This window comes from Strigops habroptila, chromosome 1, assembly GCF_004027225.2.
Source record: "Strigops habroptila isolate Jane chromosome 1, bStrHab1.2.pri, whole genome shotgun sequence".
Taxonomy (NCBI): domain Eukaryota; kingdom Metazoa; phylum Chordata; class Aves; order Psittaciformes; family Psittacidae; genus Strigops; species Strigops habroptila.
The window spans coordinates 107860756-107879394 of record NC_044277.2 but is presented as its reverse complement, the minus strand read 5'-3'; the positions used below and the strand labels follow the sequence as shown (position 1 = coordinate 107879394).

At 42.6% G+C, this 18639-nt stretch overlaps 1 protein-coding gene across 2 annotated transcripts in view; it reads left to right on the top strand.

The window, feature by feature from the left end:
• The window catches only part of DIP2C (disco interacting protein 2 homolog C), a 321459-nt gene extending 309487 nt beyond the window's left edge, over window positions 1-11972 (top strand). For both annotated transcript variants that reach the window (XM_030508942.1, XM_030508932.1), the window contains 4 exons: window positions 1014-1088; window positions 2184-2358; window positions 4181-4304; window positions 8814-11972. In XM_030508942.1, coding sequence (XP_030364802.1) covers window positions 1014-1088; window positions 2184-2358; window positions 4181-4304; window positions 8814-9066 — 627 coding nt within the window. In that variant the 3' untranslated portion in view covers window positions 9067-11972. The remainder of the gene's footprint in view (window positions 1-1013; window positions 1089-2183; window positions 2359-4180; window positions 4305-8813) is intronic.
• The last annotated feature ends 6667 nt before the right edge of the window (window positions 11973-18639 follow it).

Genomic DNA, 18639 nt, shown 5'->3' with positions numbered 1-18639 from the left:
CCTTTCCTTACTGTTGAGATTGCAGCACGATGGTGGTAACTAAGTGATGCATTACTGCTCTCTCAGAAGCTCTGCCTCCCTCTTTTATCATAAAGCGTTTCTTTCTTTCATGCAAAAAGAAGGTATTTCATCTGCCACATTTCACTCTTGAAACAGCCAATAAATGTGCCACTAGTGAAGAGAGTTTTATGGATGTAGACCCACCTCCACTGAGAATTGGTCTGAGAGTACCCACGCTGTACTCATAGGCTACTGATCATTTGCAAAGGGACCATCCCTGCTAGGTGGCATCACTGTGGGGTCAGGGTGAGGACACAGGACCAGCACATGGAGACAGTGGTGCTGCTTTCAGCTCTGCCCATGGCTGTGGTGTCTGGCTATGTGCCAGCGACCAGGGTCTACTGCTAAGCACGCTCTGCTTTGGGAGAAAGGAGAGGTGCCATCACTGCTGCACCAAGCCACCGAGGCACTCACTGCTCGGTGTCATTGACCTTGACACTGTGGATGCTCATCTAAAGCTTTCTGACCATAGCTTTGCAAAGACTCATGGTCAGGTTTAACATCTGCCCACCTCTGCAGTGGTTGAGTGTTTGTTGCATCAAGTCATAGGCAGGGCCTCGTTTTGGACGGATTGCGTGGTGCCTCTGGCTTTCTTTGTGTTTCAGGCCAAAGGTTCGTGTTGTTAGTGCTCTTTTTTTTTTTTTTTTTTTTTTGTTCTATTCTACTGTATACTTTCAGAGAGACTTGGGTTATTTAATAGGATTTTGCATTGTAGGTGAACATTCCATTTCTGAGGAGTTTTTAATGATGGAGCAGCGGTTTTGTAGCATTTTGCAGATAGCTCAGAATTTATTATCTCTGTGGGCTATTTTATTTTTTATGGTGTAAGCCTACTTTAACTTTTGAAGTATTTCTTCTAGTTTCTAATTCAGGTTTTTTGGGGATGAAGAGTCAGCATATGATTGCAAAAGCCACTATCTGCTTTCTTACTCCCTCATGTTTCCTATCAATAGATCCTCCCAGGCGTACGTATAATTATTGCTAATCCAGAAACAAAGGGACCTTTAGGAGATTCTCATCTTGGTGAGGTGAGTCATGAAAACTTAACCTTTGTATGCTCGGAACTAAATTGCAGAGATAAAGCTCGTTGTATATGCCAGTGGTTTCCTATAATAAGTCTTATCAAATGCCTGGGTAAGGAAATTGTGACTTCTATGGATCTGTGTAGTAGATAAAGTGTGTAGGATGATATTTGTATCATTAAGGTTGTTAGTAACATACTTGAGAAAAACTAATAATAGCTCAAGTTTGTTAAAAAAATTGAAACAAATCTGCATTTCTGACTGTATCTTCTACTTGGTGCTTCACTAATTCTGATGAAAACTTACATGAAAAATAAGTTTATTGATTAGTCTCATTTCAGCTAGATGGGTTTCTAGTGCTATTCTCTTTATAATCATTGTGCTTCAACGCACTCAAGTACTCTCATGAGCTGAGTTGAGCAAGGCTATATGTTTTTCCAATTTATTTTATGCTTCTAGAGAGAGAAAAAAATGTGATTTTCAATGAGCAATTAAAGATTTAATTAACAAAATTAAGAATTTGCTTAGTCATAATTAAAACTACGATCTGTAAGATTTCATTACTTGTGAAATTATAAAATTTCCATGATGCCTTGAGTTAGGTGAAATGAATCCTTCTCTATAGGTGTAGGTCCCTTGCCTCACCCATTAAAATAATCCGTCTGTCTGGTGTTCATGGAGCATTTACTTTCTGCTGGAGTAAGTACACTGAACCCGGAGGAGGGGGCTATGGAAAGAGCACCGTGGTGTTTAGGATCTTTTGAAAATTGTCATAACCAAGCAGACGTCAGAGCGAGCAGAGCTACTCAAGGAGCTGTGCAGGTCTTTGGCTAACCTGAGGCCAGAGGGCTGCAAGGCAGGTGTCCCTGGAGTCATGAGTTCAGCATCCCTCTCACCCAGGAATGGCTCAGATCCATACTCCAAGGTTAGATTGGAGTCTCTGTGCCTAAATCTGGGTCAGTTACAGGTTCAGAAACAGTGTTAAAAGGCGTTATAGTATTATCTAGCTATGACTAGAAATATTTGTATCAAGAATTTGCAATAATGCTTCATTCTGGAAAGCTACTTTAATTAATATCAGTATAATTTCTTTGAATTTAGATATGGGTTCACAGCACTCACAATGCCAGTGGGTATTTTACCATCTATGGAGATGAATCTTTGCAATCAGATCATTTTAATTCAAGACTCAGCTTTGGAGACACACAGACTATTTGGGCTCGAACTGGCTATCTGGGATTCCTGAGAAGAACAGAACTGACAGATGCAAATGGAGGTAAGAGTTTTCTCATCATCTAGGTCTGTGCATATGATCTAGATTATTTTGAGGCTGACACTGTGTCTCTTGGCCTGCTCTACCCAATGTGTTCAATCTGTGAAACCCGTAGAACTGCAAAAAAGCCTTAGTTAAAATAATCAGAAAATAAAAAAGAGGGCAAGATTTCTCTGCTGAAACAGTTGCTTTTCTTTTGCTGTACCTCAGGTGCTATAAATCCCCTCTACCACTGACTTTTTGGCACTGTTAATGTGCCAAGTGCTTTAGCTTGAAAAATATGAAATGCAGCTTAAAATGCCATCGTTTGCTCTTGAAGTCCTACCCGTACGAACACTTTTGTGTAGATAGGAAAAGCTGTGTTGTGGGTCGGAGCCCTGTCCCTCCTGTGACAACCACCTTCTTTGATAATTCCTCTGTTACAAACTTATTTACAGAAGCTGTCCATTTCTCAAATTTCCCTGTCTTTAAACCTGTGTGAATAGTTACTGAAATGTAATGCAGACAGTAACCTGCAGGAGAAGCTATGGGGTGTTTGTGTTTCTGTACAGGATCTCCTTGTTTTTATGACATTCCTTATCTTATGTACACATGTAAGCAAACCAGCACCACCAGGCACACAAAGTGCTTGAGAATATGTTGCTTTCCTGTGATTTTTGCAGAGCTCAGTGCCATGAGTGGTGGCAGTCGAGGTTCTTGGCAAAGTATGGTTTCTAGCAACACCGCGAGTGTCTCTGGGAGTGACCCCAGGGCCCAGTGTCAGTGCAAATAGAACAGCAGCTATTCAGCCAAAGAGTGAATTCATCAAATCTGAAAGCTTTTTAGTAATCACTGTGGATTACGACTGCTGCCTGTGTCCTTATGTTAGCATCTTCCTGAAGAGATTTACGTTTGGTTGCGTGGGCTTTTTTCATTTCATAATGATAGTCCAGCCTTGAGAAAATCCAGGATTCTCTGAGGATATTGCAACTTCCCTGTCGAAATGGCTTACATCTTCTTCTGGCAAAGACATGCTAAGCCTCTGTTCTCCTCCCAGCTTCAGCTTCCAGTGCTGAAAGTTCTCTGCCTTTTATTACTGTTAGAGGTTATGTTGCCATTACATTACCACCATGCAACTATCTAAATTAATGTAAAAAGAGGCAGTTATCTGCTTTTAAGTCTATTAGTGAATATTATTTCTTTATGAATAACATGCAGTCATTTATTATAGCCTAATATCTTTTTTAAAAGTGTCATTTCAGCTTCTTTTATTTCTTTAGTCAATAAAAATTTGTACAAAAAGCATTATGCTCCAGAGCTTGCCATTTGTCTGAATGAGCTGTTTGCCATCTGGCACATAGTTCATGTTCCTAGTTTATTGATAAACACCTTTGCAATACAACTTAAGCATCAGTACTGACTATCTCAAAGCTACTGGAAGAACATCATCCATACTGTTAGGGTTCAATCCATCCTTTCTCTTTCAAAAGAAAGAAGGAGAAACAAGGAGCCTATTGTCTAGTTGGGGTGCCTTAAAACAGAATGAGTCTGTTCTGCATCCATCTGGGAGAAAAACAGGAATTTATGCCAGTGTTTGGATAAAGACTTCCACCTTTCTCCAAGTGGGAATGGTGTTTCTGCCTTCCTTTCTTCTGTGTTCTGCTCTGCATTGCACTTCAGTAATGGAAAATTCTCGTTAGTCTGGAAATCATTTGGGGTTTCAGAAATTTGAGGATAACTTATAAATGTTACACTTATTTTACTTATTTATTGATGTGAGCATTTTTTTAATTTAATTTGCTGGAGATAAATAGAATCATTAATACTATTTTTTCCTTACAACCAGAACGCCATGATGCACTTTATGTTGTGGGTGCATTAGATGAAGCCATGGAGTTACGAGGGATGAGATACCATCCAATCGATATTGAAACCTCTGTAATTAGAGCACACAAAAGCATCACAGAATGGTAAGGATTATATAACACCAGGGCCCTTATATCTACAATGTCAGGGGGTTTTTTCTTGGATATTGCAATTGATCCAGGAAATGGCCTGTCAGGATGGTCACAGGATTTATAACCCCACTGTAAATATGTCCTTAGGATTAAACTTTTCACAAACAGTTTTGATGGGAAAGGACTAAGATAATTCAAGATGTTTCTGGTTTTTTGTGTGTGGTTTTAAATACACATGAAGGATTAGACTTGCAATTTGAGAGAGCCAAACAGCTCAGGCAGGTCAGTAGCTGTTGCTTGGAGTTTGAGTTTTATATTCTAACCAGGAAAAGCAAACTGATACGAGTTCAAGCTTTAGGAGTGCTGTTATTAAAAGGAGTAAGCAAGCAAACATTTCAAATAAATGAACACACTGATAAACTTTATTAGTGAACACACTGTTACTTTTGAATTGGTTATTAATAAATCAAGCGGTGATCAAATCAAGGTCACAATGGAAATGGAAGCAGTAAATCAATGAGTTAGTAATGATGTTTTCTTAATCAATGTATCACATCATCAAATGCACACAGCAGGTAATCATTTCCTGCGGCCGACATGAGAACAAATTGCTTTTCGTTATTTTTGCATCAGAAGACTGAGTCAGGTGGCTGGTTTGTTTTGATATAACCTCAGCTCAGCTCTTTTTCTTTCAACTAAAATGGACCTGTCGCAGCAGCCAGAGCAATTTAGTGAGTATAAGACGTGACTCTTCATTTCTGTTTTCAATCCTGGCTGCAAAGGTGCGGCCTGGAGCAGTAAACTTAATAATGAAGAATGAAGCACAGCGACTGGACTGGTTTCTTTAGTCCAAACACCTTGCTTTTTTCTTAAATATCTGTTAAAATTAAGGCAGTTAATTGCTTTACTGACTGTAAGTGAGGTTTTGCCTCATTGCCTTCTCCCTAGAGCATCATCACTGCTGGTATGGTCTTCTTCCAGCTAGCCATTACACAGGATGGTGGATTCTGTGTCCTCATATGGACCAGTGTGAACACTTCAAGGATGCTGTGAAATTTTCCTTGAAAATGTGTCAGATCAGTACCAGCAGTGGATAGAAAGTTTTCTGACCAAGTTATTTAGGGACAGCTCTATTATAAGATGGCCACAGATTCATAAATTGATGTGTTCAGCACTACCTTTTTGTCAGAGATTTGTGTGGCCTCAAAGTGTGAGCTCATGGGGAGTGAATGAAGTAGCCATATCACTGCAGAAATGGTCATCATAGAATGGTTTGGGTTGGAAAGGACCTTAAGATCATCTAGTTCCAACCCCCCCTGCCATGGGCAGGGACACCTCACACTAGACCAGGTTGCCCAAAGCCCCGTCCGACCTGGCCTTGAACACTGCCAGGGATGGAGCAGGCACAGCTTTCCTGGGCAACCTGTGCCAGTGCCTCACCACTCTCACAGTGAAGAATTTCTACCTTATACCTAACATAACATAAATCTCTCATGTTTAAGTTTGAGCTCTCCTCTGTTTAATAGCCAGTTAAATCTTTCTTTTTATATATACTTTGTATATGCCTTTCTTTGGACGGGGGCATGAGCCTCTGTTCTTCTTGTTGGCTGCTGTTGGTTTGGTTACAATGGCCCATGAAGGATTTAACTGTATCATTACCTATCACAAACGCCAAGTACTAGGTACGTCCAATCTGTAGATTGTAAAAATAGCCTCAGCTTCCAAGAAACACATGCTTTTTTTGTAACATTTAACAGTACTGAGGAAAGCGGTGACTTGTTGACTAACATGTGATCCTGCTGTGCAACTTGTGTCATTGAGAATCAGATCTAAAAGGCCATTTAAAATTATTGTCTCTTAAGAAATTTTAGCACAAAATCAACTGCCTCTAAGTCTGGACCTCCTGTGTCTCGATACATAACAAGCAAGAGTGGCACCATCTGGTTTTATTGTGAGGTATAACTACACCAGGCATTTTTGAAAGTGTTTTTAATACTGCAAAGTACCTTGAGAAATAATGTATGTGTATGTGTTTTAATTAAAGCACTTTGTTGACTCATTTGAACTTAAAACCCATGAAAGAGGAGAGAACTTAGCTTCCTGGAATTTGCTAAGAAGTGGTTTTCTCTCTCTGCATAATGACACATAGGTAAAGCTACGGAAGATATTTGGAGAAGAAAACCATTATAGGCCTCTCTCTGGAGGTGTTTCAGCAGTTTCCATGCTCTTCCTGAAGCATTTGGTGGTGGAAGCAGCAGGAGGGACCATTCCCATCTCAGTGCATTGGCTGTGTTGCAACTATTGGGTGTGACTCCATAATTTCTTGAGAAAGTACAGCCTTCCTGGGTCCCTAGTTTTTTGGTTTGGGGGTTTTCTTACTCATATGAGCTACAAAGTTATTGTATTCATGTGTGATACGTGCTGGCCAGTATATCTTCATCTCAACTGGTGAGAGCATAAAGGGCAGTATTTTACTTTTTACTTTTTACTTGCAGTGAGCTACAATCATGACATATGAAATGAGTTTTAAATTAATTTGAAACTTTCTTAGGAATGTCAATGGCTCTAGGACTTAATAGAAGCTTCATGAAGGTTTTGGAAATCAGTCTTCTGAACTCAGAAAAACTAACTTCTCCTAAGCCATGTTTTAGGGAGCTGCTCCTGAATCTTGCCATTAATTGCTTTCCCGTGTAACAAGCTAACAGTAGGTTTAAGGCATGGTTTCAAATGCTATTTTAATAAAACCTCTCCAGACTTTTTGGTTACAATATATATATAATACTAATTTAGATGTTTGTGCAGCAATCCATAAAAATTCTAGGACCGCTCTGGAGATGGTCACCTGTGCAGACTGATACTTCACTTTGTTAATGTTCAACATCAATCAAAACTTTCTAGAACGTCTGTGAAAACATAATTCCAAATTAAAATTCATTTCATAGCAGTACTAAGTCAAAAGGAGCCTGCACAGCTTTGCTTTGGCTGCCCAATAGTTTTCCAGATCAATAAGCACGTAAGAATTCAATCAAATAGTACTTTGGCAGGATCTGAAAATGATTTCTTTTTTATTAACACTAGGTACTTTTCTCCTAAAATCCATTCTGTTAAACATCAACATAGAGCACATTTTCATAGCTAAATTTTGGGCAAAGTAAGATATGTTACCAAAGTACAGGGATTTTCAGAATTGTCTTGGTAGACTAGAACAGTGCACTTCTGTCTCAATCAAGTGTTGACCTTAGGGTAAGCAGCTCTTTTCGAAGTTGGCTTATATACATAATATATTCTAACTTTCAGGTGCTTACACTCAAGACAGTTCTGGGAAATTATCCCCTGATTTTATAAGGTAAAGCAGGGTAAAGTACAGGGCTTGATGTACAAGTTACATGTGTAGAATGTTGCTATGTATGCTGTGGAATAAGTTAGAAGAAGAAATAAGCATCATCTGTGCAAGGAAGAATAAGATTGCTCTTTGTGGAGCCTCAGTCCTGCTGACCTGTGAGACTTCAGAGGCTTTGGAGACATATGTTAAGTGGGGAGGAGGATGGAGGGAAGCATACACCAACTTTTCATACCATCCCAGCCTCCCAGTATTTGGAAAGATAAATGCACTTTTCCTAAGCCAGAAAAGATGCCCAGTAGCAGAAACCAGAATTTACCTGCTTCGGCTCAAGGGCTTAACCAAGATTTTGGAGTCTTACACAGGTATTTTTAGTAAAGAGGAGAGACAGTGGTGAGAATGGTGTTCGCTTGACCACCTCCCCTGTTACTAAAGGATGTAAAAACTGCTGTCCCCTTAAACCCAACAGAAATAAAACACAGCTGAAATAAAGCAGATGGAGACGCCGCTTACTTCTACATAAACCAATTGGTCCAGAAGAATCAAGGCTCTTCTGTGCTGAGCTCTGACCTGCCTGGGCAGCAGCCAGCCCAGTCCAGAAGGCACATAGCGAGGAAGCCCCCTCCCTGGCCAGCCAGAGAGCTCCGTGCAGCCTGCAGTATGCCACATAAATGTTCCCAGGGCTCCACACCCCTTTGCTTAGAGTTTATCCCAAAGGTCTTTCAGCTTGGACTATGTTCTTGCTGTTCCTTTTGGTGCCTCCTCTTTTAACCTCCTTTGCTCTTCTGGGCTGCTCTTCAAAAAACCCCAGAGAAGACACCTCCATGCACACATCACTCATGCATGCCTCCGTGAGCACAGCAGGACTGTGACAGTTCTCTGACTTCAGAGGGAACAGCATGTTGTCTTACTACTTCCCAACATGACAGGCAAGGATTAGACTCGAGTTTCTGTGAAGTTTAGCCTAATACTTAATGTTGCGGCAATATTAGAGGGCTAGTGGAGCAGTTCTTCTGCCCCTGCCTGCAGACTTGTCTCTTGCTACCTACACTTTGTGGTGAGCATACAGAAGGAGCCCTAGGAGATGAAACAAACCGTAACCAAGGTGGAATGAAAAGGGTGAAAAATAAAATTGGTTAAAAAGAAAAACACCACTAATACTCTTTGTTTTTTCTTTTCAGTGCGGTGTTTACCTGGACAAATTTATTGGTCGTTGTAGTTGAGCTGGATGGATCAGAGCAAGAAGCTTTGGACCTGGTTCCTTTGGTCACCAACGTGGTCCTGGAGGAACACTATCTGATTGTAGGAGTGGTGGTGGTTGTGGACATTGGTGTAATTCCTATCAACTCCCGTGGAGAGAAACAACGTATGCACCTACGAGATGGATTTTTGGCAGACCAGCTAGATCCCATCTATGTGGCCTACAACATGTAGTCTTGTACCTTAAAGCTTCCAAGGACTTTACTATAGATGTATAAAATTTTTTGGTGTCCACTAAAAAAGTGTGCAGATAAGATGCTGACACTCATCAGAATGGAACTGTTTCTATTACGACTTTTCAAAGCAGTCACGATTGGCAGGAAATTAAATGTGAAATGTTTTCTTTTACCACTAAATTTTAGAAAAGAAGGACTCTGGGGTAAGGCCCTTCAGTGTGTTGGAAAAGCCCATTTTAAACATTTTTTTTTTGCTTATTGGACAATACTGCTTTTTGAGTAAATGTGGCTTTGTATTTTACATTAAGTAAGCTGAAGTAGATTTTTGGTTTTTATTCTGCCCTCCAAATGGATTCTTTTCAAACAATTTGCATACTAATACAAATAATTGTTTTCTTCGTTTGTTTTACTATGTCATAAAGAGCTGACGAATACAGATCTGTTACTAACTTAAGCCATTTTAGATCCCACATCTTAGGAAACTATGTAGTGGTACGAGGAGAATACCCAAAGTAGCACCTTTCAATTAGAAATCTTGCAGCTTTCTGTCGGAGATGCTGAAAGCCCAAAGGCCAAAGAGCCTTTGCTGTTAGCGTTAGAATGGAAGAAATTTATAAATAAGGTGTATTTCGGCAATGAACTTGCAAATATCTTTGTACTAAACTAAAAAGATAAAATAAGTTAACTACTTCTTCTGTAATTATGTACAAAACGTTTAATTTATTTTGATCTCTTTAGAAGTATAAAAGAGAAAAAACATTCAAGAATATTAAACTCTTGAAATGTTTGCTAATATAAAAACAAAGTGTTGTATTATCTTGAGTGGATAGTATCACATCAAATATATATATATGAAATATAAATTCACTAATGACAAAAGATTTTAAAGTTTAAAATGCAGTACTTGTCACTTGCATGGTGTCTCCCACTGTAGATAATCAAATGTTACTCACAATTTTTTTGGAAGAAAAAAAGAAAAAAGCAATCCTGGATTGCTAAGTATCCCTGTCAAAAAGAATCCTCTAGATACCAGCAAGTGGAATTATTGCTGCCTTTAAGGCAGTGAATGAATTTAAGACTAAAAATGCACTACAATAATTTTCTTTTCTTTGCCATGGAGGCAACAATAAATATTCGTGCTGGCATGTGCATACACTTGTTAGACTTAGAAAAGGCAGGTTGAGGAATAGCACTGTTGTCTAGCTGCAGAACTTTGTTGCACAATTTCTTTCATTGTTTTAGTTGGTGTTTTTATTGCTATAAGGAAACGTTTTGGGGTTATTTGCACAGAGTTATCGATTTGCCTCTCAGCTAGGACACACGTAGCTTGGTGGCCAATGCATCCAGTTTACATTTACAGGAAACGATTGTTTCGGTGGTCTTTAATTTATTCCTTAACAGAGAGGAGCATACAGTCACTACAAGCAAATTGGCACGAACCGTGCATCTGCTGACTGGTCCCTAACCGCATTGAAACATCAGAGGAACCGATCTGCCTGTTGAAAGAACGGAGGAGTCCCGCGGTCTCCGGGCTGAGGCCGTCGCGGGCGAAGAGTAGGAAAACATGCATCACAGCTGCCTTCATGTTACTACATTTGGATAAAAGAGAGGTTTGATTCCCCAGTTCTGTTGTTTTCCTTGAACCCCGTGCCCCTGTTTTTTAAATCCTTCCCCCTCCTTCATGTGGTTGTAACTGAATTGACCTGTTTGTGATCAAGAGTGGGATTTACCAGCTGCAGTCCAAGAATGCTTTTCTTATTGTCCCAAATGACGTTCATGTGCTGGCTCTCATTACCGGATATGCATGACTAAGATTGTGGCAGGGCAAATGTAATCATGTTTATATCACGTATAAGGGAGTCTCGATGCTGGGTGTTTAAAATCTGTTTAAAAGGTAGGGACGTTTTAGTCTGCATGTACAGTACAGAGCATCTTGCCACGTCAGACGTGTTTTCTTTCAGACCATCCTTTCTGCCTTCACTGTCCTGTGAATAGCCCCATTCATGCTCTGCAGACCAATCCTATATTTTGTCAACTTCATTTTCTGCTCCCTAAAAAGAATAAAATCTGTTCCTAATGGCAAGTTGTTGTAAGGTTTCAGACAAGATGTCGATTGATTACAAACATAATTGCAGTGTGTGAACTAACTTGTGAAGTCCTGCTATCGCTGATCTCAGTACTGCAAAACAAATCTTGCTGTCGTTCAAAGCATCACTTTAACCTTCACGAAGTCAACTTTGCATTTGTAGAGAATAAAAGAACTGCAATGCAGTCGTGAAACGCAGTTAATAACAGCTCTCTTCTGCAACCTGTCATCCATGGTTGTTAAATCCTGAGTTAAGAGAAACGATAAACTGAGTTTCTGGTTTTGTTGTGCAAGCAAAAGGAAGGAAACATTTAAGCACCATCAGACTGAGCAATAAAGAAGGATTGTTCTGTATTAGAAACTGTACTGTAGATAAACCATTCATGAGAATGTATAAAATGTTTGTCTTGTGACCTTGTGCTTTTGGAGTCAGACAAAACCATGTAATCAACTTGATGCACATGCACAAAAAAAAGAGGGTACACAATGAACATTTAAACACAAAACTAATCAAACAGGAGCAGATTCCTCATGGTGCTTGTTTATTATATATATTTAATCCTGCTTGACACTTTACCCAAGGGAAGACTGTCCCTTTTATCAGTTGAATGTTAGCAGCGTTATTTCATAGAGTGTGGTGACTGGTTAGAGAAATTCATGTAACTCAGCCAATCACAGTTTCAAACAAAAATTTTTATGTGCAAAGGACAGCAACCTTCTTGTATGTTAAACCACCAGTACGCTTTGTACATCTGTGATAACGCCTGTTTTATATTCAAATGAACAAATAAAAGCTTTTATTTTTGTTGCTCTGAAAATATCAGTTTCTTAATTAGTCACCTACAACGGAGCTCCCGAGGCCTGCGGGTGCGCGGCGGAGGAACGTGGAGAGCTATACTGTAATTTTATTTTGTTTACCTCTCTTGTTGCATAATTTATTAGTACAAATCATTCTACTTTTAACAATGTTTAAATACTGGTGTGGGCATTTCTTGCTGAAAGACTTTCATATGGCAACAAATGTTTTTTGTGAAATGTTTTTTTAATTCTTTTTAATATATTCAAATATACTGTTCACATTTTTGCTGAAAGTGTAAAGATTATTGTAAGCTTGGTAACATTTTGTGAGAAGCAATAACAAGCATTAGTACTGTAAAACTCCGCAAATTTGTCACTCATCACTTTTGTTGCAAGGTCTTGCAACCACCGTGCTGCTAAGCAGGGGCTTAAGGAAGCTATGGATCCAGGCGTTACATCTCTGCTGGAGCTTTCCGCCAGTGGAATTATATGGGCAACCGCTTGGTCACACACATGGGGCTAGAACCGCCTTGTTGGTTCAGAAGCCTTGGACGACCCCAAGGATGAAACCCCAAGGAAATGTGATGTGCCAGTTTCCATTGGCGTTCTCCAAAAATGCCGTGATTTCAGACCTGACTCTGAGCAGCAACGTCCCCAAAGAAGAGCTTTGGCCTTAGCTCTGATTCTCCAAACGTGATTTCAAAGGGTGAAATTTGGACCCCTTTTGTCTTTGTAGCCCATCCAAGAAATTCAGGGTATAAAATCTTGTTTCCGATGGCTCAGTTTCCAGGTTGCTCATCTCAAGAGGCGGGTGCAGGTTGGGGTGGCAGGAAGAGAATGGCAGAACAGCAACTAGTTCCTGACTCGATTTTACAAGTGATTCTACAAAAAAATTTTGCTGGTTTAAGCTGATGCGATTTAGATTTTTAAAAGGTCCAAATGTTTCAAGTACACATCTTAAAAATTGTTTCCACAAACGGTGGCTGTAATCCTGAAGAGCTGGTGGAGAAGCTCAACAACAAAAAATGTAGTAGGGTTAGAAGAACGATTTCATGCACAATAACAGTAGTATGATGTATCATCATCAGGTTGATAGTAACAAGGTAAGAACTGGAAAGTAGCTTGTTAAAAGACTGTGCAGCTTTGTGTGTCTGGTTTTTAACCCAAAAATCTGCTTTATTTGCCCACCACTGTCATCCCAGGTGGGGAAGGGGGGACATGCACAGAGATCAACAGCAAATCCTCACCAGGCATTTGTGAATGGAATCACAGGAGAACGTCTGGGGGAACGTCTGGCTTTAACCAGCAGCTTTCCACAGTCAGCCCTGAGTTTGAATTGTTTGTTGTAATAGAAGTTTTTGGTTAAAACTGGCTGAGATCTGAAGAGGAAAAAAAAACCAAAATCAGATTCTACATTCTGAAAGTAGTAATTAATCATTTCATTTCATTTGGGGATAAAATGTAAAAGTTCAACCTGAGTTATTTTTTTGACAGCCAGAGTGCTTCATTTGGCAGCCCACCTTTCCAAACGCTGTCATTCATCTTACCACGATTTAGATCAACAGGCTTTCCTTTCCAGGGTATTTCTGCTCTCTTTTGAGGGGTGTCACCTTAAAGCTGGTCCAGAAACCCTCTCAAGGCTTGCCTCAGTTGTGCTGTACCTCACTGAGGTCAACATCCTTGAAACAGCAGCTCTCCCTTTCTCACCCAGCAACCAGCATCAGCCCATTTCTATAAATTTTTAGCATGCATCCTGATGCTCAAAACTGCAGGGCATTTAAAATCAACCATAGGTTCCCTAAGCAGGTCATGCTGCATGATGCCTGTCACAATCAGTACCAGGAGTGCTCTTACACTTCTTTCTGGTCTGCATGGACAAGATTTCTTCAAAGCCAAAGAACTGTTGTATTCTGTATGATCCACATGGGGGAAAAACCCCGTAGTGTTTGCCTTGCCTCAGGGATCCCACAACACAATAATTAAGCAACAAATGATTGTAAGATATTGCACAGCTGTGGCCAGCTAATGGGCTGATCCTAAAAGCACAAAGTTGATCTTGGTTTAATTTCATGCTTTGCTAGGTTGAGTTGACAGTCTTCACAGAACAGACTGTCCTGTGGAGGGGGCTGAAGGAGAGGACAAAGGTTCTGGAAGCACCACAGTAGGGAAGACTGTCCACATGTGAGTGGCAGTGGAAAAGTTTAGGAGGTGCAGGGAAGAGGCACTGAGAAAAGCTGTACTGAGCCATCGCTGCTGAAGAGGACACTGGTGGCCGAAGCCATAAATGAAGGGCAGGTTTAGGAAGAGCATTTGATGTAGAAGGGAGGCGAGACCAGAAAAGAGAAGATTGTGCCTGTGGAGGTGAGGGTCAAGTAACAGATTTCCTAACCCAGTGGTATCAGACACCTAGTTTCAGAGGCTTACGTTTCAATTTTCCCGCCTAGGTGAGCCCATTTCAAATCAGGGAGCTGCAGGTATGGGGACACAGAGCCCTGCTGCTCCTTGCCCCCGATTCAGCCTTGGGTGTGCTAGCACATGCTGAATTCAGCCATGGGGGCTTTCTGATAAGACCCAAGAGTGGAAATGTGTGAAGGACAGATGTGCAAGGCAAGGACAGAGGTTATCCCAACCCAAAATGTGCAGGAAACTGAAAAAAACCCAAACAGGTCAGTATCAGGGAAAAGGCAAAGATTGAAGCAGGGAAGTGTTGAGGGAACACCAGGGTAAGGAAAAAAGCTGTGTGCAAGAAGAAAATAATGTTTCCATGAAGCAAGGTCGGGAGGGGAGTATGGCATGGCCAGTATCCATGGAGCAGAGGAAGACAAGAATTTGAGCCAACAACTGCCCAAAGGAAATCAGTGGCCAAGGAGACACAAAGAAATTAAACTTTCCATTGCAGGCACACGTACTCAGTAACATTCCAGGATGCCTCTCACAAACATTTGGGTTCAGAAGCTTCCCTGAAATCCACAGGAAGATTATTTTTGCGTCCCCCTTTCCCTCCGCACCACACACAGCTGCTCACCCGAGCGAGGGTACACACTGGTGTGCGTTTGCTGTGCCTGTGACCTGTGGGGCTGTGCTGCAGCCGCAATGGCTCAGCCCAGGCTGGTGACGGGGCAGTGATGGATGCGCAGCCCAGAGACGCCCGGGTGCTGCGGGGGCAGTCGCGGTCGTGGAAACCCACAGCCCAGCCCGCCAGAGCAGGGTGCGGGGCCAGCAAAGAGTGAATAAGGAGTGTTTAAGTCCTTCCCTTCCCTCCTTCTCCAGCTCTTTGGTCAGTAAAGAGAAAGAAAAAAGCAAATGAAGTGTGGCCTCAGCTGTAATTATTTTTTCGTTCAAAGGGTGGAAGTATCTTTTCATCTTGGGGTAAAACCTTTTAACAGACCAAGGGGCTTTTAACAGGTGTTCTAAGCCATAATAAAATGACTGTTAGAGATCACTCCATTCTGAAAATTTTCTAACAAAACCCAGATTGTTCTTAAATGAAACCTTTCATTAAAATGTTCCCATTTCCAGCGGATCACGTAACAGAGCTGTACCCTTACTGCAAAAGCAGCACAACTGCGTTTTTGCTATGCATGCGTGCAGACATGTGCGCTTTCATTGCACTTCACTTGCAACTAACAGCACCATTTACTTCTCCAGCACAATAAAACCAGCGCATCTGTGGGAGAGAGGGACAAAGCCAGGATGCACGTGTCAGTCCTGACGTGACAAAGTGTAATGTTGGAGAAAGCAACCAGAAATGCAGGTTTCAACTGGGCCCGTCGGCGCTTTGACTTCATTTCAGGTAAAGTATATTTGTTCTATTTACCCAGTTTTGATTTGGAAATGCTGAGCCACAGGAAAGGTAATAATTAGTGGACATGTTGAGAGCACTTGCTCGGTGCAGACCTGCACTTCAAGTCACACTCTTTAAACAAAAAGAACAAAAAAACCCATGAACCCACATTTGACTTTGGTTTGAACATGGGCTGACGTGTCTCAGAGAGACAGCATTTTCATTAATGCATTAATGCATCAATTCAAAGATCCTTAAAGAGTGGCAAGAGTTACGCAGCTTCCTCGCTGTGTTCCTGTTAGAAACTACACAAACATCTTGGAGGGCTCTTCTGAAGTTCAGAATGATCAGTCCCTCTCAGCTGACGCAGAGCTCACACCCTGCACCTCAGTTCATGGGGAAAGGCCAGGCTGAAGGAGCGCCCTAATCCCAGTTTGCCCCATGGGGAGTGAGTGAAGCGAGGAGCCCCACTTTGCAGCACCAGTGGAGCTGCACACAACCTCTGAGGTCAGAGGGATGTGATCATGTGAGGAACTTGAGTTCAGTACACGGGAAGAAATTTGGCTGAAATTCTCTTCAAGGCAGCATTTGCCCCATGAGTGCCATTGCACAGGAGCGTTCCTGCTCTGGGCACAGCATCGAGCCAACCAAACCATGGACTGGAAGGTTGCTGAGAAAAATAAAAAAGTAGAGGATAAAAGAAAGTCAAAGCAAAAAAAACCCGAAATCCTTTCTCAGCCCCCAACCCCATGGTTACTCCTTTGGATTCAGATCCAGTTCTCCACTTCCTTTATCCATGTTAATAGAGATTATAGAGGTGGCCCATGTAAAAGATGCTCAGGAACGTCCTGATGGGTGTCTCCAACCCTGCAGCTGAGCTGTATGTTCTGTGCAAGCAGAGACCCCAGTGGCTGTCATTGTGTCGTAAAGTGGCTGTTAAAAAGGTTTGTGATGCCAACACGCGAAAGGAGAGATTTCACTCGCGTATCAAATTGCCACCCCATCGTCCTCCTGCATCTTCTGGATGGGCAGGTGAAAATGGCCCTCCTCGTCCTCCTCCTCTCCCTCTGCCTCCTTCTCATGCCCCTCTGCCTCCCTCTCTTCCTCTTCCAAATGCTGCTGAAATCTCTTTGAATGTCAGCCATAAGAGCTGCCATTTTGCAAAGCTCCTGCAGGCTCCAGGAGCTCTCAAGTATTTGATCCTCAATCAGTCAACAAGTTGAAGGACCTCAAATCACCATTAAACTGTCACAACAATTTCTGCCCCGCCATGCTGAACACTGACGCACAGAACACAGCTTCTGCATCAGAATTCAGCCTTTTTAAAAACAACAAATGAAAGACAAGGGCTATTGCAGGACAGGGGACTCTGGACATCACTTTGCTGCACCAAATGGTGACTACAGTAAGTGGGAGAGATGGAAACACTCTCTCTGGCCAGGGAGGTCCAGACCAGAGACCAAGATGAGGTGAAGAATCAGCAAATTCTGAACAAGCTGTTACCGGAAAGGGCTGTGAACAGGTTGTGCCCCTGCAGCTAACTCTGCACACAGTGTGCCCACAGAAGCCGTCTGCTAAGCAGAAGGGCTTTAGGCACGGGGGTCATGCCCGTGAGGCGGAGCTGTCCCCGAGGGCTGACAGGGGCTGGCTGTGGCGGCCAAGCTTTGCCCAAGGCCTGCTGGGCAGAGGCAGTGAGCAGGGGCTCGGGGAAGGAGGGGCGTGCTGGCACTGGTTGTTGTGGAGGCACAGGTGGTGTAACTCCTCGGGTCTGCCCAGCCAGCAGCGGTGCTGGAGGGAGGCGCAGGCTGGGCCACCCCAGGCAGCCCACACAGGCAAGGGGGTGGCAGGCTGGGCTGTGTGGCCTGGGCAGGCATTTGAGGAGGCCTGCAGCTCTTGAGCTTGAATTTGTGGCTGCTCTTTCCCAGCACAGCCCTTTCCTGCAGCAGCTGATGCTTATTATTGTCAATAGCTTTCAAAAGGAGGCTCCTGCACCGAGCCAAGCTCAAGGTGCCTCAGAGCTTCCCCAGCTGGAGCTGGTGGCAGAGCCATGGCAATGGCATGGCACTGCAGGACAGATCCAGCGCCCCATGGCAGGGACTAGCTGTGTGAGCTGCCTCCTGCTCCCCTTCCAAGCCCTGAAAATCCCAATATCACCCACTGACTGGAGTGAAATACAGACCCAAAGCTTGGGGTCTTTTTTGCACCCATCCAAATACTGCACAGGGATGCAGCAGCCGTGCTGCTGGTGGGATGGGGTGAGCGGTCCTGGGCTCCAGTTCAGCATCCAGCACCCACTCCCAACGGCTTGGTCAGCACAGAGCAGCTTCACTACTGCTGTAGTGGCCGCTGACATTAGGGAGCCCAGAGTTAAAATGCTGCCGGCTCCAGTGTCTGCGGGAAAAAATAACAAGCAATTGCATTACTGAGCTGCACGTCTTTCATTTCTTCAGGGGAAAAAGAACAGGCTTTCTGGCACTAATGGTCACTACAGACTTGTGAAAAGATGGGGAAAGGCTCTGTCGCTCAGTCAAGTGTTGTGTCAGCCAAAGAAATTCTCTCTCTAGTGCATAAGCCACGCATGGCAGAGTGTCTGGCTGTGCTTTTTCTTAGGGACTGAGCCAGTGACAGTCCTTGGCAGGGATGAGCCTGGAGCTCCCTGCCTGTGCCGCACTGCCTGTGCCACTGAGGCTTGGAGGTCTCATTTTGCTCCCTCCTGAGAACACGCTAGGCCTACACAGCTCTCTTACGTGGATATGGCTCTTATTCCTCCTAATGAGGACAGTTAATGTGTGCCCTCAGCAGCCCAGGCATACAGGCAAAACCCTCTTTCCTGATGACAGGGATGATGGTTCCCTTTTTGCTTTTAATAAAGCCATTTTTCACCAGGAAGGTTCTGTTACAAG